This window comes from Aythya fuligula, chromosome 3, assembly GCF_009819795.1.
Source record: "Aythya fuligula isolate bAytFul2 chromosome 3, bAytFul2.pri, whole genome shotgun sequence".
Taxonomy (NCBI): domain Eukaryota; kingdom Metazoa; phylum Chordata; class Aves; order Anseriformes; family Anatidae; genus Aythya; species Aythya fuligula.
In genome coordinates, this window is record NC_045561.1 from 10,367,522 (window position 1) to 10,393,682 (window position 26,161).

The 26,161-nt window shown below is 40.0% G+C and overlaps 1 protein-coding gene across 1 annotated transcript; it reads right to left on the reverse strand.

The window, feature by feature from the left end:
* Positions 1-1,979: 1,979 nt before the first annotated feature.
* On the reverse strand, positions 1,980-26,161 carry ACTR2 (actin related protein 2). The gene is made up of 9 exons (XM_032184040.1): positions 26,032-26,161; positions 20,420-20,530; positions 14,591-14,806; positions 10,511-10,583; positions 8,581-8,717; positions 7,645-7,794; positions 6,810-6,955; positions 6,249-6,381; positions 1,980-5,036 (listed from the first exon to the last, which is right to left on the reverse strand). The coding sequence occupies exons 1-9, from the start codon at positions 26,077-26,079 to the stop codon at positions 4,866-4,868; spliced, it is 1,185 nt and encodes a 394-aa protein (XP_032039931.1). The 5' UTR covers positions 26,080-26,161; the 3' UTR covers positions 1,980-4,865.

Sequence of the window (26,161 nt, forward strand, 5' to 3'; positions counted from 1 at the left end):
TGGAAACACGCATGCAAGTAGAGGATCCTGAAACCACTTAAGCTTTAGGGCAAATAAAAAACAGATGGGAGATGGGTGCGGTGATGAAAAGGTGTAGGCAAGGGGCCCATATCTGTCATTATTCCTGCAGCTACAGTTTAATTACCATTCCTAGGCTTTGGGGAAAGATTTAAAATAAAAAAATAAATTACGGGAAGGAGCACACGTTCTGCGGTTGGAAGATGCCCCTTAGCATCATCCTAAATCTCTGTTGAAGACTCTCAATATGCTTTATTCATCACCTCGAACAGAAACTGTTTCCCTAATCTCCAGCGTTAAGGAATTGCTGTGAGAAAGAAAAAATAAAATGAAGAAGCACAGCCCCACGCTTCCTTTCCTCCCTGAACTTGTGCTCCTGGTGCCAGCAACAGGAAAGCAGAGCTCTGCACATGGCACGGTGAAGACACGGAGCCCTCCTCCAGCTGTCAGGCCAACAAGCAGCTGTGCGTTGCAGTCCTGTTTTGTGCAGTTGGGTTGGGAAAACAGGCTGCAACAACAGGTTATGGGAACATAGGGCATCTACCTGGGGGATGTTATTTAAAACTTATCTCAGAAGGTCATGCAGTGATGGTAAGAGGCAAAATTAGCGCTACTCTAAAAATTAAGAAATGCTTCTTTTTTTTTTATTGAGGCCTCTAATGGCACAGTGACTTGTAACAACAGGACAACAAATGACCCCATTAGATAGGAACAAGTATTTCTGCATAAAGTAGGGCTAGAATAAAGCAAATTTTTCATTCAGATGTTAATACTTGCTGAAAATATCTAGAACTTTTTTTTTTTTTTCCTTAACAGTTCTCCTGGTTGCTAGAACACAGGAAGAGATAGTTTAGATTTAAGAAATAACAACAAAAAAAAACCTTGATTTTTCACAGTACAGACACAGCTAATGAAGCTTGTTTGTGGCAAATAGATGAAGTGCCTGCAGGGAGGAATTAACTATTGAAAAAGCTGACTAGTAAATGTTGACCAAGCTGTATTTAGCCCTTTCCCCACAAAGGCCAGGACAAGCAAACTAAGTCAAAACAGAGAGTGGGGAGCATGAATTATCACTGAGCAGAAGTAAATCCTGACACCCTCCTCATCCCCCCAAGAACACACAGTGATGGAATAAAGATATGGTGGTGGGCAAGGGAGAATGCTTTTTTTTTTCCTGCCCTATTAAGATCCTGTCTCCAACCACCTGTATTTAAGATGGCAAATATCTGGCCTAGCCCTTGAGAAAAGATTCACCCAGAGCCAACCTGCGGATATTGTTTAACTGTAAGAAAACCCAAGCCATGAGGGACATAATGCCTGGGGAACATACATACAGAACAGCATCACAGTGGGCCAGGATGAAGAAGCTAGTTAAGCTTGTTTCGTAAGCCAGATAATGCATCACAATAAGTGGGCTAGCCACTAATCCACATGGCAAGAGAGAATTGCAAGATTTCAGGTGCAAGAGCTGAGCTGCTTCAAACCAGTGCCTCTTCCTAGAAGCTACATGTTAACCCCCCTCGTACAGTTCTTGTATCAATTAAAATGAGGGCTGCACATGAAATAGCATGCAAGGTAGCAATGCCAAGATTTTTCCGCAACAGAACATCATTATGTGGCTTCCAAGCATAGCCAGGGATGCTAAAATCAATAAAAGTTAAGGGCTCTTCTCATTTTGCAGTACTAAGCATAGAGCTTGAACTAGAAAAGATTCATCTCTGAGGACATTTTTTTTTTTTTTAAATTTTAAAGAAACTAGGGTGAAGGGAGGGAAATTTTAGCTAGGGAATGGAATAAGGGCGCTTTTCTCACTCTGTGACAGCAATCAATAGGGAACATGTTATTTTGTCATGTCAGATTTCCTCAGCATAAGCAGCTCATGATAGTTTTGTGATGAAAGTTATGTTAGAGAAAAACTGACAGAACTGCGATTTCCCAAAGGAAACAAAGCAAACGGCAGCTACTTTGAAAAAAATCTGATTTTATTTTTATATTGAAAAGACCTGTCAATTTAAATAGATGTTTTATTTCCATTCATGGTCTCAACCAGTGTCGTGTGTTAACATATCGTTCAGAACTGTATAAAAAAAGCCATTTGTGTTACATTGGTTAACATCCTAGAACACTGGGGTGGGGTGTGGGGAGGGTTTGAAGCAGCTTAACATTAAAAATAGGATGTTCCCAAAAAACTTACATTTGATGCAGCATCTTCTATTCTAATTTTATAGGAGCTGAAGCATATTGCAAATACAACTCAAGTTATTTGGTCTTCAAAAAAACCCATTAAAACCAGATTGCTTTCATAGCAATATTGAAGCTGTCAGCTGAGAGAACACACACATACACTCATGTGTGCAAACACACGCAGAGAACCACACTGAGCACAACTGGAACACCCCATTCAGTATGTGGATTACATATGCATTCTTCTGAATCCATGATAGCTGTAATTTAAAATGCTTTCTCTTTTTTTTTTTCCTCCAATATATACATGGTTTCCATGGAAACCCAAGATACTGCATAATCGACTGACATTTATTACTCATGGTGCTGTGAAGTTCTCTCTTGTGAAAGGGCCAAATTCCAAATCCTTTACTCAAACATGCACATACCTAACCCAAGCCAATGAAGAGGGAGAATAAGGTTTAGAAAAGGGGTGCAGGGTCAAGGTCTAGATTTGAAAAATCACGTGGCAGATTGTCATTCAAAAAAGGTTTTTAAGTCATTCTTTGGTTTATTTCCATGATTCTCAATGCTGTCCAAAAAGCCCAGAGACAGTCACATGAGAAACCATAGCCCTAAAGCAAGCCCACAGCATTTTTAAATCTCGTGTATTAGATGTTCAGAAGACTACAGGAATTCAGAATACCCCTTACATTCATGTCCCCAAAAATCTAGTAACTGCTTAAGTGCATGCACTGAGGCATGACCGGCATGCCTGTAAATTCATATTGTTCAAGTTAAGAGTAAATATAGCTGCAAAAAACCCCACCCACCTATAATTAAATGGTCATTACTAGCAATACTATAGTGACTGTCTTGTTATTAAAGAAATGCAGACATGGTTTCTGCCTGTTTGGCTCTCTCGGCCGAAAGGAAGCTGTCTGCTCGATTTAGAAAGAAAGCGAGTTTTAGGAATCCAAGGGAGTTTAATATTTCCATGTTTCTGGGGTCAATTATTAATGTAAAGATGTAGACAAATGGCAAGTATATGAAAGCACATCTTGTACATTCCAAGGTTTGGAAGTCAAAAACAGATCTTAACTTCCTTACACTTAAATGTTACGGTAGGCTTGGAAAACCAAGTAAGAAGTGATACAATATTTCCATGAAAAGCAAAGTAGAACTAGGTCTAACTGGCATTCATATGCAAGCAGCTTTTTGCTATGTTTCATGTAAGGCAGATTTTATTTGCAAAGATAGTTACCGGTCTGCTAGCAGGAAAAGATACAGGCAACTATACTCAGAGAAGATGGCTGATAATTACTAGTGACAACTTCTATTTTTCAGTACAACTCAGCTTTAATGTACTTTCTGGAAACAGCATTTTCATCACTGGTTTTCCACTTCCTTCCCCATCCCATGTTAAGTATCAGATCTCAAGACTGGTCAAAATGAATCGTGGATATTTACCAACCGACAGCATCTCCTATTCCAATGTTATTTTTAACTAGAACAAATATAGGTCATTCTTTATAACCTACTGCCAGTGGTTGTTTATAAACATCTACTTGCTGCAATAAACACCGGTCACTGAAATATTCATTTGCAATAACTACTTGGCACTAGGTTAATATACTTGTAAAGTTTAATAATAAAGTGCTTCTGATGTACATACAAGCACTTAAAACATCAGACTTTTAAAACTTAGTTTTGGGGGGCTTAATATCTATAATTACAGTTTTCACAAGCATTTCTGAAATCTCTTCAGAAGTTTAGAGGCTTCTGTCTCAGCACATCTAGGTTTCTCAACAATTACTGAATAGCTAACGTAACATTCTTGCTCCCTATGCTGAGATAACATAGTACCAAAATTTAGCTACAAAAAGAGAGGCATTTTTGGTCAGCCTGACCCCCAGCTGTCCTTTTAACAGAAAAGCAACACAGCTCAAACCTGCCTCCTCCCTCCAAAAACAAAAACAAAGACACCTAAGGCCACAAATTTACTTTTGCCAGAATATCCGGTGTTCCCTGGTTTGTGGCAACCGTGTGCATGCCCACTTCGAAAATACAGTATGAAAGCCCCACCACCTCTAAGGATTCTGATAAACCACCTCAGAAGCCAGTTTAGGCAGCAGTGCGTATGGAACCACATTACATTGAAACAGTGTTAAAGCCATTCCAGCTAGTTAAACTAGTTTCTAACTATGTTTAATCAAAATTCCTTACTGCAGGAAAGAAAAGTCTGAATGTAGAGAGAGGCAAAAAGATGCAAAGATAACCACCACAACGACCCAATAGCAAAAGCTCCTGTTTAAAGGTTTTCTTATGCTAAAAAAGGCACACAACCCCTTGTGAACTAGAGACAAAAGCTAGCAGTACTACAGCAATAAACCCAGAAGAAAAAGCCTACCAGAATTACCCAATTGCCTACTGGGAAGGAACAATGAAGTAGACAGGCTGCTCTTGCTCTGTTTTGTTTGCAGGGAAGTGGTCAAATTTAATAGTCAAATTTAGCCACATTAAGAAATATTTAACAAAAGCTACCCCAAGAAACCAGAACAAAACCTGACCTTTGGGTCAAAGGCCAAAGACAGGCCTTTCCATAGCATGTAGCTGAGTGAGTTCAGAGATTGGCAATGAAAGAAAAAAAGCTTTAGACATGTGATGGGAACAAGCTTTGGGATTTATCGAACAGTCACACCAAGCTTCTCCAAAACACGCACTCCCTTTTCTTGGTACTCTTGTCGGGTCATCCAGAAGTTGTCTTTGTCTTTCATGATGTCTGCTAGAACCGCACCACCCAAAAACACCATGTGCTTTCGACGAGGTGGATCTTCAATTCGGATCTTAAATTTCTAAGAAGAAAAAAAAAAAACAAAAAAAACCCCTGTTACTAGGATTCTTGAAACAAAGCCTCTTGAAATAAAATTGTGCTTTCCACCAGAACAATGAAATGTAAATCGTTTAGTGAGAAAAACACAACCAAAAACCTGAAGTGCTAGCACAGGACACTCTGTGAGCTTTCAGCTTGCGCAACCAAAGTAAAATAACTACTTTGCACTGGAAATTAGAGACAGCTATTGACACTTCCCCAAAATTATACCTTCGGTGTATCCACAAAAAGCCCAGAAGTCAGAATACAAAATTAAAGACCACATTTTTACATTTCATGAACACGGAAAAGAGCGAAATACTTGCTAAGCTTTGATGGCTAAAATTATCAGAAGTTACCAGATCACAAAATATTTTAGAATTATACCAAGTTTTAGAAAGGCAGATGGAACAGATTCTAAATTTATACAATCTAGACCAGCTTATTTAATATTATCTTCAATTCTTTGATGTTCAAGCTCTAACTTCAAGAGCAAAAATGAGTACAGTCAAAGCTGTGAGTGCAACTGAGTCATTCTATAAAGATCTTCTGCAGCTATTTAGAATACTGTATTAAGAACTGGGGAAGTTCAGTTCAGCTTAACATCAGAAACTCCACTCAAAGGAATTTCTTTTGTAAATACCTCCTTTCTGAAAAGCACACAGCACTGCTGGCAGATAGAAGGCAACATTACCTCCAAAACACATCTGACTTTTGTCTGCTTATCACAGGAACCCATGAACAAGGAAAATGTATTCCACTTGAGGGTGTGTCAACTCTGATCTCTAAATTCTTTTTTGGGGGTGGGCATTTCACCCACATTACATAGTATGAATCAAAACTTTTAAAAAATAAAAATCACTTTTGACCAGTTATGACTTTCTGCAACACAAATACTCATTAGCATTGTTCAATTTATATTACAAGTTGTGCAGTAACATTTAACAGCACGTTTTACATTCAAACTAACCCAAGATTTTAGGAATGACTTGCTGTTAGCATTGACTGGAAGTGGCTTTATGGCACGTCCTTACATGCACAATAGGGGTGTGAAGAACTGAGATGCACCAAGCTTCTGCAAGTTGTGTGGAGTGTGACCAGCAGCTTCAGTCATTTCTGACTACTTGGTTCCCTCTAGTGGGGATTCAGGATAAACCTCTGCCCCACACAAATAAAGCAGTGACTCCATACTTACCGAGAGTTTTTCCACATCTCCTTTCAGAACTCGTTCCAGGTAGAGCTGTTTAAGTTCCCGCTCCAGTCGCGAAGGCAGCCCGGGGTACATGGTGGACCCTCCAGACAGCACAATGTGCTTATAGAATTCAGACCTAACCAAGAAAACAGTCTTTCTAGTGTCATATCATATACTCTGTAGCACAAATAGCTACCTGTTTGTACATGGAAATAAATACAAATCTAAAACTGTCACTACACAAACATAAAGCCAGCTTTTGCCTGAGTTTGGCACGCTTGCTCATGCTTTTCCAGACGTCCTGGAAAGCAGCAAAATAAAACCAAAAAAACATTGCAGCTCCAAAATGCAATCCTTGCTTGTTTGTACCAAAATAGTCAGGCTTCCAAACAAGCCATGAAGCTTCAAAGAGTCATCTCAGACTGATCCCCAATCCCAGCATATATCCTCCCGTAGCAGCGTGCACATTAACATCTAAAGCAAAAGACGGCATTTCGTTTGAATGCACTTCTCATGTCACCCCTGCACCACGACACAGGAGTTTAAGTGTCCTCCTGCTCTTACCTGGTATCAATGTCAGCAGCTTGGATGGTGTTAAACAGCAGCTCAGCCACACCGACCCCCTCTACGTTGATTAAGTGAGGCTGGAAGAGAGCCTCTGGTGCCTCAAACCGTTCTCCACCAACTTTGATAATTCTGCCATCTGGGAGCTAGTGAAGAGAAAACATATTTCAGAAGACTACTTTTAGCTGCTCAGATACAGAACAAAGCAAGAGGAAGTACCTACATTGTTACCTCATGTTTTAGAACAGGAAACTGTTGCTTTTTGTCACCACTGCAAATGTCATTTAGTACTACTGAAACAAGCTATGAATTCTTCAATTCCTATAAAATTAGAGACTGGGGACCAGACACATCGATGCTGAAGTGCCAAACTGCCTTGCAATCCAGCTCCTAATCTTCACTTAAAAGATGATCTTACAACAACAGTAATGCTCCCCTGCAAAGATACCTTGTGTGCTATCACAGCAAGTATCCCCTAAAAGCAAGTTTACCTGTCTTGTTACCAGGTATTGGTCTCAAATGTGTCACAGCTAGACAGATGAAGCTAAAACAGTTCGACATGTTAGAGTATGTCCCCCTTCTCTACAAGTTTTTGTGCTGTAATATCGAATTTTCAAGTATCTACAAGGACGAAAACCAGTACAAAGTTTTATGAAAATCCTGGGAATAAGGAATTATCTTTTCAAAGTTTTCCCAGAACCAGGTGTGAATCTACAGACTCACGTCTGGGAAGTGGGCTACTAACAAGAAAATCTTACAAGGAATCAAAATTAAAGGCTACCTAATTTTATACCTAAGAAATTTAGGACAAGAAAAGTTGTCTCAAAACACTCACCGTGTAGGACTCAACTAGTACTGTGGTCTCTAATGCCAGTTTCTGCTCCTGTTCGATGTTGTATCCCACATAACATAGCTTTTCCTTGATCATGCGAACAGTCTCAAAATCAGCAGAATGGTTGAAAGCATACCCTCGCAGTAAGAGGAGCTAGAGTGAAGAGATTAGAATTGCAGTAAATGTCCTGTTTGCATTATCAGACGTGCACATTCAAAAATTTATCTTTTCAACTTTGACTCCCTTTTGTAACAGCAAATTTAGTATTAAATCAAGTCTGTCACAGTGTATCCATTAATAACAGAAATGAAAAACCCAGATGCAGCATCACTGCAAGTGGGAAATTTTCTTTCTTCACAACTTTCAGTACAATTGTTAGAAAGGGAAGTGAAAGATAACCAAAATAGTTCTTACATTTAGGTCTTCACTTCAGAACACCACACTATTCCACTTAAAGCATAGGATTTGTCAACGCAGAATATTGCTTGTATTTTTTAAAGCAAATAATCTATAAAACATACTGTCTTAATTAATAATTAGGTAAGAATCACTACATTTGCCACACCTTAAAAATGGTCTTTCTGAAAATAGATGAGTAGAACTGACAGAATATGATTGTTTTCATTTTACACATCAGGAAAGCCAAATTTGATTTTTTTTTTTTTCCTTTCCAAATAAGGAATAAAGTCCCTTCCCTTCTTAGACTGCTACTAAAAAAAATGTAAGTGAAGTCTCTGAATAATATCAATGCTATCACATCATTTCGATGAGAAAACAATATATATAGGGTGAAGCAATACAAAGAATACTGGAGTTCTTTATGTAAGTAACATAAAAGTGATGCAGGGAATGCATATAGTGGTTTCTTGCTATCGAGGAGACGTGCACCAGTGAGCCACAGCTATCAGCCTCAACTTTAAAAGATTCTTTTCAGCTTACCTTAATGAGGTACCTAGTGATATCCCTCCCAGCAATATCTAACCGTCTGGTGAGATGGGGGAGGGAGAAACCTTCATAAACTGGGCAAATATGAGTCACACCGTCTCCAGAGTCCACAACAACCCCAGTCAACAAACCTAAAAGAATGGGGGAGGCAGGGATGGGCGGAGAAAAAAAGTACACCTTTTATTAGTGCCTCCATAAATAGAGCAGAATAGTTTTATAATTGTCATCTTAACCTTGTAACTATCTTGAAACAACCTCTGCTCTCCCAAGTCATCATTCCGGGAAAAGTAATCACAATTTAAAATTCAGTTATTTCCATTCAGCTCGATTTTGAACAGAAGATTTTGACAGTAACAATGCTTTCTATACATTTTTTAAAGTATTGCCTTGACTCCTGCCTAGGTACTTACAGCTCTACCATTCACCATTTTATCCAGTGTTTTGACATCTTAAATTGCTCTCCAATTAAAGAGAATACGTAAGATCATTAAATGCTTGTTGGGTTACAAATTTCTCCTAAGATCCACCTGTATATGTGCAACCTGATATTAATTTCTCAAATATGAAGAAACTTAGAGCTATTCATGTCACAAATTTATCTTGTTATAATTATTAGGACTATTAGAATTATTATTAATATTATTATTGTTGATCGTGGCTGGTACTCAAAAACAAGACAATGGCTTCATAAGGTAGAGAGTATCTGGACCATACAGCACACATCTACATTTTTCCCCACAGGAACAGCATTAGGCAGAACCAGATCCACTTTCATATTCAAGAAATTAAATCCAGTGAGAAAAAGTTTACCATAAAAGAATCAAATATTAAGGTGCACAAAACTGAGATGTCAGAAGCATGTAGAGCATGCAACTTAAACATGTAGGACGCTGTAAAGGACAACTTTTAAGTTTTCAAAAGCAAGTGTTCTATTTGCATGCCACTTTGTATTTTTATTTTAGAAGGTCTTCAGCTTTCTTTTGGATGACAGTTCAGATTTCAGTTCAGATTTAGAGCAGAGTAGTTTAGATTAGAGTGGAGTAATTGACCATTATACAGGAAAATACATGTGCAATTACAACAGATTTTGAGACCGTATTTGTAAGGTAGTTAAACAGACCTAAAACAAAACGAAACCAAGGAAAATATCTAGAAAAAAAGTAATGGTGCTGTCCGTTGGGACTACAATAACACACTTCACAACAAATAAATCTATAATCCAGGTCTGCAAAAGTGGTTTGGGTTCAACTGCTTTTAATGACTTGTATGGCGGTCCCACCCTTCCAGTATCCTATCACTTTTGCTCTTGGAAACAAACTATGATGACATATTAATGAATACGGATGTTTATTTCCTGCCATGTGATGGTTAAGTACACCAAGTGACCAGTAAACAGATGTGAGAAGTCATGTTATTAGAATTCAATTGCTTGAATATCCTAGATCATAGATGGATTGCAGCCAACGGCAGAATTTCTGTTGAATTCAGTAGATCTGTAATTTTCTTCTCAAACTGACAATCATTTATTCTTGTTTATATACCAAAGAATCAACATTTTCCCAACTGAAAATAGTGCAAAGTCACCTAGTCGACTGCTTGAAATTCACTTGCAGTAATACTTTTCTTTATCAGAAAATCAAAAGCATGTCATTAAAACCTGGAAGCATGCCAAAGGCTAAGTGACTACACCCTGAAACAATGATACCTTTGATAAACCAGGTTTTTGCATTTACAAGCACGTCTGCACAGTTTGTCCACAAAAATAACCTTTCAGTAGTTCCTCAAAACAAAAAGCAAACCCTTAAGATAGGATTCAGCTTGCTCACAGTGTTGAAGTAAGCCCAAGACCCATTAATACCACATTAGAGCTACAGCCTAACAATACAATTATAAGTTAAACATTCTTTAAGTTATCTTTGCCTACCTTGAGCATACAAAGTAAGGACAGCCTGAATGGCTACATACACCCCAGAAAACTGGTACGTCTCAAACATAACCTGCAAGATGAAGACAAAAATTAATCTCCAAATAAGGCAAGATTCTTAAAGAAATTTTCATGGATGTTTGAAAACTTTCTATATTTCTGCTTTTTTTCTAGTCAAAAAGACCTTCCAAGAAGGTTTATTACACTCATTCTATACAAACATTTGAAACCTACTTGCTTTGTGGCAGTAATAGCACATTCAGTTCTATACCTTACCTGTCCATTCATACCAGACGAATCATATCAAGGAGCTACAACATTTCACATCCTTTTAGCAACAAATGTGAATAGTTTCAAGAAATCCATACTCCAATTTCTGCATTTCTGCAACTAAGCCGTTTTCTAAAGAGCTTAATGAGTGGGAGGCAGTACTTGTAGGCCAGCCAACTACTTCATTACTGAAGTGTGACTTTGGAAGGAAATGTTTGTTAAAGATGGATGCTCTAAGTCTAATGAGGTTCAGATTTTTCTCTTCTTCATATCCAGGTCAACAGTCTTCGTACAATTGCAGACTGCCAAAGACCAAACAGACTCCTACTCGTATCAGTCTAGAATCAGAGCGCTATCACAGACTGTTCTCTGCATCCGGGTCTTCCTCTTCCTTTCTTTAAAGTACAAGTGATGACAAACCTCTAAAATTAGTTCTAGTACAAAACCCACTATAACTGAAAAAGGACAGTTAGAACTACTCAGTTTCTACGTGCAGAACTATGCAGGTTTGCACAGTAACTCATTAAAACATGAAAGGTAATTGCCTGTCTTGTAGGCTAGGCTCCCTTAAACCCTGTATGATTTTCAGTGAAGAAACAGCCTAGGATTAAAGGATGTGCAGTTCATAGGATCTTGTCGGCTTTATAAACAAAAAGAAGGCCAAGTAAACAAATTGAGCTGCACAGCAGTTTCCCCCCTCAAAACGCTTTACCAGGAAAAACCAATGAACTCTGATCGTTTCAGCACATGCAAAGTTTTATTTTTGCTCCTCTGCAGCCTTCTGAGCACTTCCGCAACTTCTAGGATTAGAAACTGATTAAATCCTAAGCACTCCCACAGTTTAAGTAAAAGACAGCTAAATATTTTTAAAGTAAAAAGCTGATGCCTGACAATTTTAGAATTCTGAACAATTTGAAGAATTTACTGCTAGAGTAGCATGATTTGAAATGGCTGGCCTATATCAAAACCCTGATCCTCGCAAAGCCATGCTAATTATTTCATAGCTATATCGAGCACAGAGCAGAACCCCTGGGAAGACTGATGCCTCCTTTCTGAGAACATTCCCCGCGAGCACGCCGTATAACAGAAGTCACGCAGAGAGGAACATGGAGGGGGCAAGCTGCTGAGCACCCTGCCATGAGAACACCAGGCTTTGGGTTCTCACAACCCCCCTAGCTGAACAGGGTGATACAAAAGGAAGTTTAATACAGTATCGAGATGCATTGGCTAAGAACCAGCAACACACTGCTGGCTAGCAGCTTCTGTAATCACCACAATTTTGCATATACGCAATACCTTCAGAAACAAGAAGCAGAAATGTCCACGAGAAAAGGAACAGTTGAAAGGAAGCAACTCGGAAAGAGATCCTGTTTGAGTTCTCAACATCTAAAAACAGTACTATTCCTAAGGATAAATCTTTCAAGCAAGCTGAGTGCTTACAAAATGAAAACCAACACAGGAGAAATTTAAATTATCTTCATATAAAAAACTCAATACTCAAATTTCTTTAGTTACTACCTTCACATGGTGTACTGCACTCTGAAAGTCACCCCAAAATCCTTTTGTACATAGCCTATATGCAGGGCTTTGTGGTTTGCTATTCTTCTTTCAAGACACCTAGATCTGTTCTGGTTGACTAGAAAAATGCACTGACACAGGGCATTTATGTTAATACATTGTGCTTCTCTGTATTTACATCTTCAATCTCCTGAAAAGATTCTTATGAGAGCAGCTTTTGGATTAGCTACTGATGTTCTAATTTGGTCCAGAAAGGAAGAACTAAAAAAGAGGGAAAAAAATGAAATACTGGAATGGGACTAGAAGTGTCCATGCTAGAGCATCTCTACAGCCACACAATATGCCATGGAAGTCTGGGTGCTCCTGGGGGTACTACAGAATGAGAATGCAGCAGACAAAGAGCAAACACCCTGTTAAGTTGAAGAGTAATCCGCGTCTTGTACATACTGTGAAAGAAACAGCACTTCTAAAATATGCGTTTTACAATATACACGGTCTTGTGAACAGTTGCAGCTATTGGTACGTAGCTGAGTTTGATGGAGGGATGGATGGGGTAGAGAAAAAGAATCAGTGGAAATAGAATGAAATACAGCATATGGAATTATCTACCGTCTTGATAGGGTCCAGATGACTAAGCTGTTCTTATAAAATGCTACTGCAATGTATCCAGAAAAATGCACTAACATTTACTACAGGCTGTAGGAAAAATCTTAATTAAGTTCTCTGCTTCATACTGGGCTAGCCTCCCTGAAAAGGAAGAGTCACTGTCAAAAGGAAGTGTGAATAGGTTGCAGTTAAAAAATAAATATTCCTAGTTGTCATAATGCTGTGATCAGTTAAAAACATTAATAGAAACATCGAACTCCTGTTTAACTCAAGTTTAAATTTATGTAAATGGATTCTAGTTCTCCCCGATCCTCTGGATGATGGTTAAGTATCTGTGATCTCTGGAGTGGTTTTAGGAAACAAATGGGACAATACAAATGTTTCATCAGACTTCAGAACCCATAGAAGGCTTCTCAATTTATGGTATAAAATTACTCAGTACCAGAATAACTAAAACCCAGACCACTGCGTTTAACAGAAAAACAAACAAGAACACTTGTAGGCAGCTGAAAAGCAAAAAAGCCTGAACAGGAAATTCAACCATTCCTGCTGCATGGAGGCAACCCAGAATAATCCGCTATGTTCATCACACCACAGCTGAGACACAGCAGACCGTATTGCTAATGTTGGCTTATGTAGTACTTAGCTAACTGGTCCCTGATGTCCTTAAATGCTAGGAAACCTTCAATTCAGAAACACTAAAATTGTACAGTTTGATTCGTCCACATAAGTTTTTCCAGCTTCGCTTTACTTAGCTGGCTCCTGAGTCATTGAAACAAAAGTGCAAAAATATTTTCTGCCACATTGCAGAAAGCATTGCTATAACTGTGACAGCAAATGGATTTTAAAGGCAGGGTCAGTGGGTAATGATAAATTCTTACTGTACTAACTGAGTTGGGGGAAAAAACACATACAACCTTTCATACTCACACTTCTGATACATGGGTAAGGTTTCAGACCTTTAGAAAACATTTTTTCTGCCCTACCAGGTAGTTATTTTTAACTGAAAATTTTAATAGAATTTTTGCTAAACCAAATACATGCATTAATTGGAAATACATACGATGCTTGAGAAAAAAATGCTCTCTTAAAACACTACTGCTCATCAAAACTGAGTCTTTGTCACACGGTACTAGAGCCAAGGTTTAGGTTCAGAGCAAGCTGAGGTTTCCCAGTGCAGCACCATGAGATCCAGGATCCAACAACCCAGCTTTCCTTCTCAGAAGGCTTTCATTGGTAATCCCTGCTATTAATCACAGCCTAATTAATTGGTTGTCATCACACCTTTGTCTCAACTACTTCCAACAACACTGCTCTGTCTGGCAAGCATCATCTTGTTCAATCCTCAAATCTCTTCTGGCTTACAGAAGTCCAAGTCATTTAAAGTAATTAACATTCATCCAATACCTAGTAATCAAAATATCTTAGATACCTGAAAACAAACATACACTTCCAACTCTGTGTTTTGTTGGTGATATGGCTTGAGACAAGAAGCTCGGTTATAATTTTTGGATGAGGTAGGACTGTTTGAATTTGACCACAGTAGCCTTTATGACCAAGACCAAAGTTTTGGATAAAAAACAAAAGAACTGCTTTGCCTCAAACAGTTACTGGGTATTGTAAGATTAAAATCTTTTATCCATACTTCTAGGACAGCACGTATTAGTTTCTACTAGACAGACATACCTCCACAATCTTCTCTCTATTTTTAGTTGGGTTCATGGGAGGTTCTGTAAGTAGTATTTTACAATTTTTTGTGTCAATATTAAGTTTTTCTGGTCCAAATGTGTAATCCCAGAGGTGCTTCATATCATCCCAGTTCCGAACTATGCCGTTCTCCATTGGATAATTAACTTCCAGCATTGAGCGTAATTCACTTGCTTCATCACCAACCATGAGATCCTGCAAAGTTTTAATAAAGAGACACGTCAGTGTTTGCAAAGTTTTCTAAACAGCAACATCCTCAAAAAAGTAACAGTGAGCTGCTCCAGCCTGTGTCCAACTGTGTTCTTAAACACTGCCTGCGTTTTAGAATCACTTTCAGGTGCTTAGGAGAGAAGTAGAATATATTTCATGTAGTATTTCAATTTGGCTGTTACCCATCCCAAACCTTTTCCAAAATAAACTTTGTTAATTCCACTCTCCAATTAATCTTAAACACACGAATGAAGCCTGCTAAAGCGAGATACTACAAAAACCTTTATAAACATAAAGGTTTCTCCACTGACAACTCCAAAATTCTTTTATCAAGTTCCCATTTCAAAAGGCCAAGATACACAATGGCACAGAAAAGTAGTAGGTGGGATCGGCAGAGTATTTTTCCATGCATGCTGCAAATTTCTGTGCATAATACCAAAAAAGGAATAATGAGTGGTACGTAAGCATACAGAGCAGGAGCAAAAGCAAAAAAGAGATTAGAAGTTCCACGCTATACATTGAAAGAAACAATGGTTTACATATTGCCTATGCCAGTAGGGTGTGAAGAAGAGGCATCTAAATATAAAATACACCCCAGACTGTTCCATGCCAGAAGTCCCAAGCCAAAAACCCCAGTAATGCATTCTTACACAAATGCAACCAACCAATGCACAGTTTGTACAGTCATCTCACACTAATTAAGCAACCTGTTTATTAAAGTTAGTTATGCAAACATTGCACATTCAGATTAGTAGCAATGTATCTTCTCCTTTCCCACATATTTCCCAGACAAAGTACATCCAATATAACACTATCATTGTTCCCTGTCATATCCCACACTTCCCTAAAGAAGCCTTAACTAAATAGCTCATAGCTAGCCTCTAAGAACATACTTCTAGAGCACTGCTCCCATACTCTTTTCATTGCAAAAAAATACCACCACAGTTTGCAATTACTGTGGCACCAAGACCTCTGAAGCAAAGGTTATTCAGTCTACTGTTCAACGCCAAGACGCACAATGAAAAAATCCAGTGCCTTTTTTAGAAGCAACTTAAGCAGCTTCTGGTGACCATTAGAAAGGAAGTTCATTGAAAATAATTTAAAACAAACCATTCTTCTTCCACCTCTTCTCCCTGACAAGGCATTTTATTTGTTTTCCCTTGCACAGCAGATCACACTCAGTTGTCTTGACTATACAGAAGACAGAAGTCAAGGCTTTAATATTTAAATCAAATGTACTTCAGTGAAAACATGCTATGAAAACTCCACCAGGTACCACATTACTCCTGAGAATTAAGGCAACAGAAACCCCACCAGTTGGAAGAATCGGAAGCCTTTTTTTGTGCACTGCTCTTTGAGACTTAATGTTCCTGAACAGGATGTAGTCTGGGAAAAGACACTACTCAAATATGCAGTCAAAGTCACACAAAACTTTCATGTCTTGTTAAAACGAAGCTAAAGGGCAGAACAAGAGCACACTAACAAACAACATGCACACTTAGTAGGATCAAGAAGGACAGTACAGCTGTAGTTGCAGAGAGAAACCAGTGTTTCCACCACTTTGGTGTTCAATAATGTCCGTCTAACTGGTATCTGAGGCTTTTCTCAAGCCCTTGGTTTGTAATGTTAAATAAAGCAATTTCTACTGTTAGAGGTACCGAGCTCACATTGACCATAAACTGTTGTTCTCGTACCTTGCAAAACTGCAGGTAACATTTAGAAGCAACACATAAAATATTCTCATTAATTAGTTGCTAGTAAACCAAAGCAATGAACAACGTCCAAAATAAGTATGTATTCCAATGTAAGATGTAGAGCAAGACAAAACAATGAGTAACATCAAAAATAGCATAAGAGGTACTAGGTCCCATCAAGCAAAAATGGTAAACAAGCAGCACAGGGGCACCTCACTTACCATCTTTTTGTTATTCTACTTCAACGGGTCAAGAAAGGTGAAGAAAGAAGGTAGAAGTAAGAAAGTCAGAAAAGGCCTAAATGAAATTCTCAAATTATTTTAAGTATACAGCAGAAATAAGCTGAAAAAATGCATGTACAGCTGGAAATTATCTGAGTTAGTGTAGTTATGGCCAAGCTAACATTCTCAGGATCTCGGATTAAAACGTCTCTTTAAAGAAAGCTATTGCTACAAGTCACTGGCATGTTGTGTTTATGCATCTGATGCTGCAAGTAAGATCTGCATTTTTCTCATAAATAGGACACTGTGCATAAATATTCTGTAACACTGGAATTTTACCCTGGACAAAATGTTTATCTGAACTGTACAAGACTGCACAAAGCATCTGACCATAACTAGCTCTGGCAAATGCTAAATTTAGATTGCTTTAAATATTCTTCTTTAAATACCCAAGAACTGAAAACAGTAACAAAAAATTCACCTATAAGCAGCCTAATATGTTCAGGTATTATGGAACCAATATCCAGGGGAAATAAAATCAAGAGATATTTAAATGATGGTAGCTACTTTCAGAACTGAAATAAGCAATCACAAAGTGCAGTAAGAGCAGGCTTTGAAAGCTCTTCCCTACAGCAAGCAATGGAGGCAGGAAGATAGGAAAATTAAAGCCACTGAGAAGCGCTCTAAAATATTTAAAGCATATGTGTACAAACATTGTCCAAAATTATACTAAGGCCATTTTCATGACTAATGAGATTTTTCCTCCTTCAATTAAATTTACATCAAGTCACCTGACATGTCAGAAGCCATACGATAACTATCAGCACCATTAAGGCAAACCTAGTTATTTTGCAAATTGTGTCAGAGGAAAAGTGCTTAGAGTTTCTGGCAGCTCCCTTTACACAGGCAGCACCAAACAGGCTGGTCAGAGCACGGCCTCACTTCAAACCTGGAGAAAGAAAGAGCATCTCCAGGCTGTCTTTGGCAAAAACTAAGCAGAACTGCACACCTGGACTATGGCTCAACAGGTCCCCTAAGTCTGATCTGCCCTAAAACCCTGTCTTAACTGGTCAAAGCTACATGACAGTGCTGCCTTCCTAAGGTTATTAACTCCCAATACCTGCTTCAAAGATCACTAAATCAGTTAAAACTAGAGAGCAGTATCTATGCTTCTGGTTTTTAAATCTAGACGTTGCAATTTTCAGCAAAATAATCCCAGTAATAACTGACCTTTTGTGTTTATGCCCTGAACTGGGGGTAGGAGAAAAGGATATATCCCTGCTACTGAGGCTGTAGCTCTACAGTCACTTCAAAGACAGCAGCAGATGCATAAGGAGGCTGTGACCATGCTCTTTCTAACCAGCTCATGACTCTCTCTTCCATTGTGCTTAACTGCTTCTATGGCCACATAATGAGCCAAAAAAAAAAACCATACAGGAACTAATGAAGATGAAAATACCTAAATATCAGCATCCCAGTCTGGTCAACTCCTTGGCATCAAGAAAGCTGTCAGTCCTACAATGCATTCCTATAAATGGTCCTGACTGCTACTCACCCTCAAAAAAATTCACCTTGATGTGAAATGAGAATCCAGAAGGAGAAGATGGACAAAGCAACGTGAAATTGGCAACTCACTAGATGGACAATAACCACTGCTCTGATCAGCTTCCAGACTTTTCACAGCATTTCTGAATTTCACAGGAATGACAGCTTTTCTGAATACTTTTCACAAGTTAAGCAGCTAATCTTCTTGACAGTTTCCCTCACTCAGCTTTAAACTTACACCATAAGATCTTGAAGTGAATGGCTAGATTTAAGTTTTGGCATAAAACTCATCTGCTAAAATACATTTTAAGAAATCTGCAGAATCTCACAAAGGAAAGTGGTACACACACCTAACAAGTCATCCTACTGGCATATCCAAAGTACCTGCAGCATGGATTTCTTCTCTTGATACAAAATTTTCTTAAGAAAGAGTGACAAGCTATTATAGAGAGATGGGATAAAACAGCTAGGAAGAAAGAAGACACACTTTACGCTCTCTAAAATACACCTGTGTGATCCACACTCAAGTAGAAAAGGGACAATATATGAAAAATTGTGGTTTATTGGTTCTTTTGCAGCTATCTCATAACAATTACCCACTTTTACCATCTATTTTTCTAGTTCAATGCTGACATCTGTAATGATATTGATCTAAGCTATCCGATAATCAGGATGCCAAAACTGGCCGGACAGGCTCTATCAGATCAGCTAGAAAGAAGACATGACTTCATTGATATGATTTTGTAACAGAGAATTTTTTTTGGACTTAAGACTTGTTAATTTCTATATATAGATCCATATATAAAAGCAGTTTGGGAAGGTCTGACATCTTTCGTTCTCTTGAAGTACCAGTACTGCTTTCTGCTGCTTCTAGGCAGCAGCAGCAATCAGATAACTAATTTCTCCTCGTCAACCACAGGGGTCTGAAAATAAGGAAACAAGGCTGGACAGAAGTTTTTCCCCCCTTTACTAAGCCATTCCTCAGAAGCAACAAGGAAAGCAAAAATGAAAGCTTGTGCATGTGTGGTTCTACTGGATCTTCACTGGTTTAAATGGGGGTTTCTACAGTTCTGCATCCTCTTCCGCTTCTCCCTCAAGTTTCTGCTTCTTCTGCTTTGCCATCAAACTAGAGCTTTCACAATTGTCTTAGGAGGCAGTTAAAACTTTACCTGACAAAGAAATTACTCTTTTTCAGCTGCATCAGGTCTCTAAAGCAGCTCACCACATGACTGCACAAGCATTATGGCCAGCACAAGGTGAGAATGTGTGGCTAGAAGCAAGAAAAGAGGGTGTAGGCACAGCAGGGCCAAAATGTTTCCTGAAGTCTGTATTGCAGAAGCAATTACTAACATTTGAAGCGTTTCTCTGTAATTACAAAAGAAAAGTGAGAAATAATGGCTCCTCAAACATAAGAGGAGGATTTCGGAGCAGTGGTTCTCCACCAAAGTAGTAGCCTGAACACAGCCTCTGTCTCTAACTGGTGGTACATTACTTCTGTCAGCAACAAAAAGAAAATAAAAGCAATAGAAACAATGAAATGCAAACACAGCCGAGGTTAAGCACCTCATACAAGATCACAGATGATCACAGCAGAAAGCAGCGTACAGAAAGACCTGGACGCTTCATCAGTTCGTTCATAATCTTACAGTACATCTCGGTGACAAGTACCAACCACTTAACCACTTCTGTCTGATACCATAGAATCCTAAAATGGTTTGGGTTAGAAGGAAACTTCAAGATCACCCAAGTTCCAACCCCCCTTCTCCCCCCCCATGGGCAGAGACATCTTCCACTAGCCCAGGTTTCTCAAAGACCTCACCCAGCCTGGGGGATTTCTGCCTTCTAATCTTGTAATCATTTAGATATTGGCATTTGAAGTCCCTTTTGGCCCAGAACTACCTGAGCCCTACCTGCTGCCTCCTCAGCTGTACTAGCTGAAGGCCTCTGCAGAACTTCACACTATCCTCTCGATTGCTTCGTAATACATGACAGGCTAAAACCCAACACAGAAATTAATCAAGAGATACTGAAACAGCACAAATGAGAATACAGGAACAACCATTTTCAAACATTGTGAGAGCAGTATGTAGGGCACCCGTTAACTTATCTGTTAAACAAATAACAATAAAAATAATTACCTTGATTTCAATGTTTCCCACTTTAGCCGTTGATCTTATAATAGGTCTTCCAACCAAAGCTGGAAAAATGTGCTCTGGAAAATTTGAGCCTGCATAGCCACATTTCACAAACTGAAAAGAAAAACAATTTTATTAGAGCATGCATTACTTTATTAACAGAAACCTGTCTCGGGGCAAAAAAAAAATAAAGTCTCAGGTTTAAGAGCATGTGCCCATACAGGATTTATGTTTTCACATCACTTCTACAGATCTACACATCTGAAATATTTAATAGAGAATTAAAGTATCTTCCAAAATGTTTTCTAAAGCAGATTGTTGAAAACATTACTAAAATGACTAAGTACACTGAGAGGTATAAGAGTCTAGTGTTCAAATCTGGATTTCCTGCCACACTATAGCAAACTCTCCAGCAAACTGAAACCTACCATTCTGTGATGGAGCACCTTATAACAGCACCCAATGAGACCCAATTAACTTGCCTTTCCAATTAGCACAAAGATCAGCGTAACAAATTACACGTTAGAAAACACAAAACCTTGTGAACTCAGGTGTTACGCTGCAATAAAAAAGGGTTCATCTGGAACCAGCAGAGATGCTTCGTGCAAGTCAGTTTCCTCAGGAGTTTCAAAACTTTCAGGATATATTTTAAGGGAAAAAAAAAAAAAAAGTTTGCAGTTAACACTTCTAAAATGTACAGGCCAGAGGCAAAGTCTCAGCTGATGGTAGCTCGTACTGACCAGGATACCCTGAGAACGTGCTTGCTCCTCAAATACATACAGAAAGAAGTTTCACACTGCTAGGTCCAAAGATACACCGTGCATATGCTAAGAAAACATTAAGGATTAATTGAGCATAAAAAAGTGTATAGTGACTCTACACAGTCCCTAGGGGAAGCTCAGTTGTAAAACAAGAAGTTAGGATTGCCCCAACAAGAAGTTACAAGTTCAGCTAACTGCGATCAGCAAGTTATGCTCCTCAGCCATCCTGCTCTGATGCCTACTGCAGTTCCCATGGCGCAGGCTTCTCTGTTTCTGGTGCACGTTTTATTTACCGTGCTGTAACAACACGACAGAACAAAATCCCGTGGTTCCGAGCCAAACATTAAGCATTTTCACCTACAAAATTACCAAACCATCTAGGTGTAAGAGAGCATCACAGGGTGGAAGGAACCTTGGGAGCTCTCTGGTCCAGCCCTGGGCTCAACCCAAGCAGTGCTGAACTCAGACCACGCTGCTCAGGGCTTTGTCCAGCTGGGTGTTGGAAGCCTCCAAGGACAGAAAATTCACAGCCTCCTTGGGTAGAGCTCAAGAGTACAGCTCCTTACATCCAAGGGAAACTCTGTCATTATGGGTAACTCTAACACGGGAAGTCACTTTCTGTTGTTGCTCTGAATTATTTGTCTTACTGAAGGACAAAGGGCACCCATTTCGGAAAGACATTTATCAAGCCTGTTCTGGAAAGAGCCAAGAAACATTGTAGTGAAACTTGGGCTACTAAGGTGGGGAGGGAATACTTTGCTTTCGTGCCCCTCATTTTTCACAGCTCAGAAATTGTTCTCTCCATTGGCAGAACTGTTTTAAGTACCTAAAGAAAGACACTGTGTATAAAACTCATTTCACTCAGTCGACTTCAATCCATGTTCTGCAAAGAGGCAAGCACTTATCGACTCCCTGCCTCGCGTTCAGGCCCAAAGTACCTAGGAGTTACACAGATCTTATCTGTGTATTCAGGAATGCAGCGCTGCTATGGGAAAGCAAAGAGTAGCCACAAGCATTTTTGGATCACGCTACCTGAACACGCCACAAGTCTTTACCAGAAGTTTTACACCACAGGAAACATTTGAGACATTTTGAAGGACTGAGCTGACTGCAAATAAAGGTGTACAGATTCTTAAAAATAAATAAATAAGGAAACACACACACACCCCTCCCTTTCAGACTTACTGCTTTTGGTCATGCAATTTTAGTTGCTACTACAAGGTTTAGTCACTACTACAAGGTGCTTGTTAAGGACTAGAACTTGGTTGTACAGCAGAACCTGGCCAAACTTGAATGAAGTTCGACAAAACAGCCCTTATAATCCCATCTTCTAGCTTAAAATTTCACAGATTATTCTGAGTATAGCCATAAACACCTAAACCTTCACACCCATGCAGCTGTTATCTGGTTTTCCTCTTTTTTCCCCTCCCCCAGAATGAAGTAACTTCCCTACCAGTCATCAGCAACCGCGCTGGTGAACAGAAGGAACAGAACCAGTACCACCTAAATGAAGCTTTACAACTCCAGCCATCAGAGCACCCCTCAAGGAGCTTCAAGACACCCACCTGCAGCTCCTGCTGGCCAGGCAAATAAACCCTGAGGTTTATGCAGCAGCTGCGATGCACAACCAAAGTAAGTGCAAGTTGATTAACCCTAAAAGTACCTCTGGTAACCACATCCAACTACAGTGAGCTAGAAAACACTGACCTGCAGAAGCACTGTTCTGAGTTCCTACTATCCAAACAGCATTTTTAACTTCCAGCCCTGTTCTATGCCAAGTCCTCTAGGCCTTGACACACCTTCCCGGGATGCTGCATAATAGTAGGATATCAGCAATTAACAAATCCTACAACCAGATTTAGTCTATGCAACACAAGATGAGCAAGGCTAAGCTTAGACTTCTACTAATTCCTCCCTACCTCTTTCAGGTTGGAACTGAGAGTCTTTAAATGACATTTTTACCAAGTCTGGTAAGCTCTGTATAGCGTTTACCAAATCAAAGGGGCAAAATTTTCTCTCTCTTCCTTCCCTTCAATTTTTGCCCCCCTCCCCAGGCTCCATGAATATTTAGTGAAGATGAGAACAAGGCAGCCTTGTACGTCAGCATCCCCATCAATGAGAGCATTCTCAGTGTAGTCTCCTGCCTGTCACGACACTGGATATTCAGCTGGTTCAGGAGGTTGATGATGACGTAGCGTTAGATGCTATGGCTGAGGAACCAGGCTTGACAAAAGTACCAAGAGATAACTGACAGGTAAAAGCATCTTAGAAACAAAACTGTATCCATATCATAGATCCTGGACTGTTTTGGATTTTTGAAGGAGAGTAAGAAACATAAGACATTTATCTCTCCCTTACAAATGATCCTCCAAAATACTTAATTAAACATTATAAAATTGTTTGGAATATAATCACCTTCTCTTTTCTGGTGCCAGACATTAAACGCTCACTGCTCTTTCCACCCTCTGTTTGAAGCCCTTCATTGAAATTTAAGAACAGTGCACTTATTCCTCTGCCACCCATTATCTGCACACCCCTTGTGACAATTATCAAATAATTTCAGGACAATGCTTAGCGTACACCACGGCTCTAACAATAACATCACCACTCAATGAATTTATGCATTGCTGCAAGGAAGCCAAGAGTTCAACATCATTCATTTTTTGCAAGTGTTTGCTATACATTCAAAATGTTTTAAGAATAGCTGCTTCGTTTGCCTGTCTGCAAGACCACGTATGTAAAAGATTTTACCATATATAGTTTCTTCTCCATTGCACTGTGGTTTATACTGACTCTTTCACTTCCTACTGAGTCATCAAACAGTAAGAACTTGTACGTATAAGTATTCTTTCGAACTGAAAGAATGAGGAAGCTCACAGACACGTCACGTGACAAGCTCTAAAATGAGTATTGATATTCTCATTAGATATCTGTGCTTGACTCCTTCTATTGATGCAACCCTCAAGCAAAACCCCTAAATATTATCAGGAAAAGTTGACAGGCCTTATCGCTTGTCCTGTAACAAAAAGAACGCCCACTTCTAGTGCTTTGGTACTTAAGATGCCATTGCCAGCCTCTCTCCTACACGTGTTGCAAGAACTTCCTTCTAGTCACCTCTTCCTCAAAGCAGCGAGATACATTTAAAGTCATATTTCAGCATAACAAGAATTTTTCAAAGACAGGTCTATGGTAAAAATAGAGAATAGAAAACTCACTCAGGTGTAGTTTTAATGTAATATTTTTGGCACTTAATTTTAATCATGGCTTATCTCAGTGTATCAGAAATCCTTTTGATATAAAGCAGCTCTTCTTTGTCACAGAGAAAAATGGTTATTATAAGAAGCATTTTGACAATATAGGACAAACTTCATTTTCTCAATACAGCTCAGGTTTCCAAGATTTACTGATCTGAAGAACAGAATTTTCTTTTAGTTTAATTCTCCCAATTTGACCTAAATATTTCTACTTGACTTATTTAACAATAATTATACCCTGATACTTTGTTCTTGCACGCAGCTATCTCTGGGACCAGGCTATGTCCACATGTGTGCGGTTCTGCTTGGAGGCAAAACACAACCCAAAGCAACAGAAGCTGAAGTGACACAGGCCCCTCCTCTTTGGCACCCTCGCAGCAGCACAAAGGTATCTTACACTGTTGTAGTTATTTATATCCATCTGCTTCAGTTCAGAGGGGGAAAAATGCATTGTCTGCCTCTTGATTTATAAACTGATGCAGAGCTGTTACACTGTACAAAGCCTGTGTTCCAAACTTACCTTGGGAAACAATGTAAAAATAATTGTTTCTACCCTTGGCTCATGCCTTCCTGGGACTAGCTACAGTGCAGGGCTGTTGTCACTAGCTATACCTGAAACATTTTACAGTTTGGTGATTTACTGCTATTTAGAGGGCAATCCTAAGGGATGAAGTCCTAAAATTTTATTTGAGTATGGGCCTCTCGGAATCAAGCCTGACAAGAAACACATTAAAACATCTAAAAAAAAAAAAATAGAAATACCCATACCACACAGAAAAAAAAATCCACCAGCTTCCACGTTCATTTGTAAAAAGGAAGTGTCTTATTTTTCTTTCCTTTTTCTAACTGATATTGTAAGAAGTACCCAGAGGCCCCGGACCTCAGCCCCGTTAAGGATAATTTTTCCTAGAAGGGGAAACATGAGAAGGCAGGGGAGCTGTCAAACCCTGTCAGCTGCGTGGTTCTTCTTTCCAACCATTTCGGATGCTAACTGCAAAGCGTGAATCAGGAGGCCGAATCCTTAACAACATCACCCTTTGTCTCCACTATTCCACCCTGGCTTTTGAATATCTCTTTTTCTCCTTTATCCTAAGCGGTTGCCAAGCATATACCCGGCCATCCCGGGGCCGCCAGCGTGCCGGCGGCGTTGTTAGCCCAACGGGCACCGTTTCTTTAACGGGGGGAACCTTGCCCGCCGAACAAAGCTCCCGAGGGGGATCTCCACGCCCAGCACCTTATCGCCTGCCTCGCAAATGGTACCTCCCGCACTTCCTGCCCAGGCGCCCCGCAGCCTGACAAAAGGCCGGCTTCCTGCCGCCTCCCGGGGAGGTGCTGGGCACCCCGCAACCCTCCCGGGGCCCTCCCGGTTACCGGCTCCCAGCGGGCGGCCCCGCAGCCCCCGCGGCCCATTCATTCCCACCGCGTCCCCTCCCGAGGCCAGGCCCCGCGCTCGGCCTCCCCAGCCCCACAGGGCCCGCTGCAAGCCGGCCGGGCCGGCGCCCTTCTCCTTCCTTCCTCCCTCCCTTCCTCCTCCTCCTCCTTCCCGTCCCACCCGACCTCCAGCCGCTCTCCCGGTACCGGCGCCGCCGCCGCCACTCACCCCGGTGCCGTTGTCGCACACCACCACCTTCCTGCCCAGCGTGTCCATCCCTGCTGCCGCGCCGCCCAACGGCCCAACCGCCGCCCAACCGCCGCCCAACGGCCGCTACCCGGCACCGGGACACCACCGG

Bases quoted from the DNA above. Each gene is read 5' to 3' on its own strand.
- ACTR2 (XM_032184040.1), bottom strand. From the start codon at position 26,079: ATGGACACGCTGGGCAGGAAGGTGGTGGTGTGCGACAACGGCACCGGG. The intron at 8,718-10,510 runs GTAGGCAAAGAT...CCATTCTTTTAG, and splicing joins CCTTACTTTGTATGCTCAAG to GTTTGTTGACTGGGGTTGTT. The intron at 7,795-8,580 runs GTAAGCTGAAAA...TCTTCACTCTAG, and splicing joins TCACTAGGTACCTCATTAAG to CTCCTCTTACTGCGAGGGTA.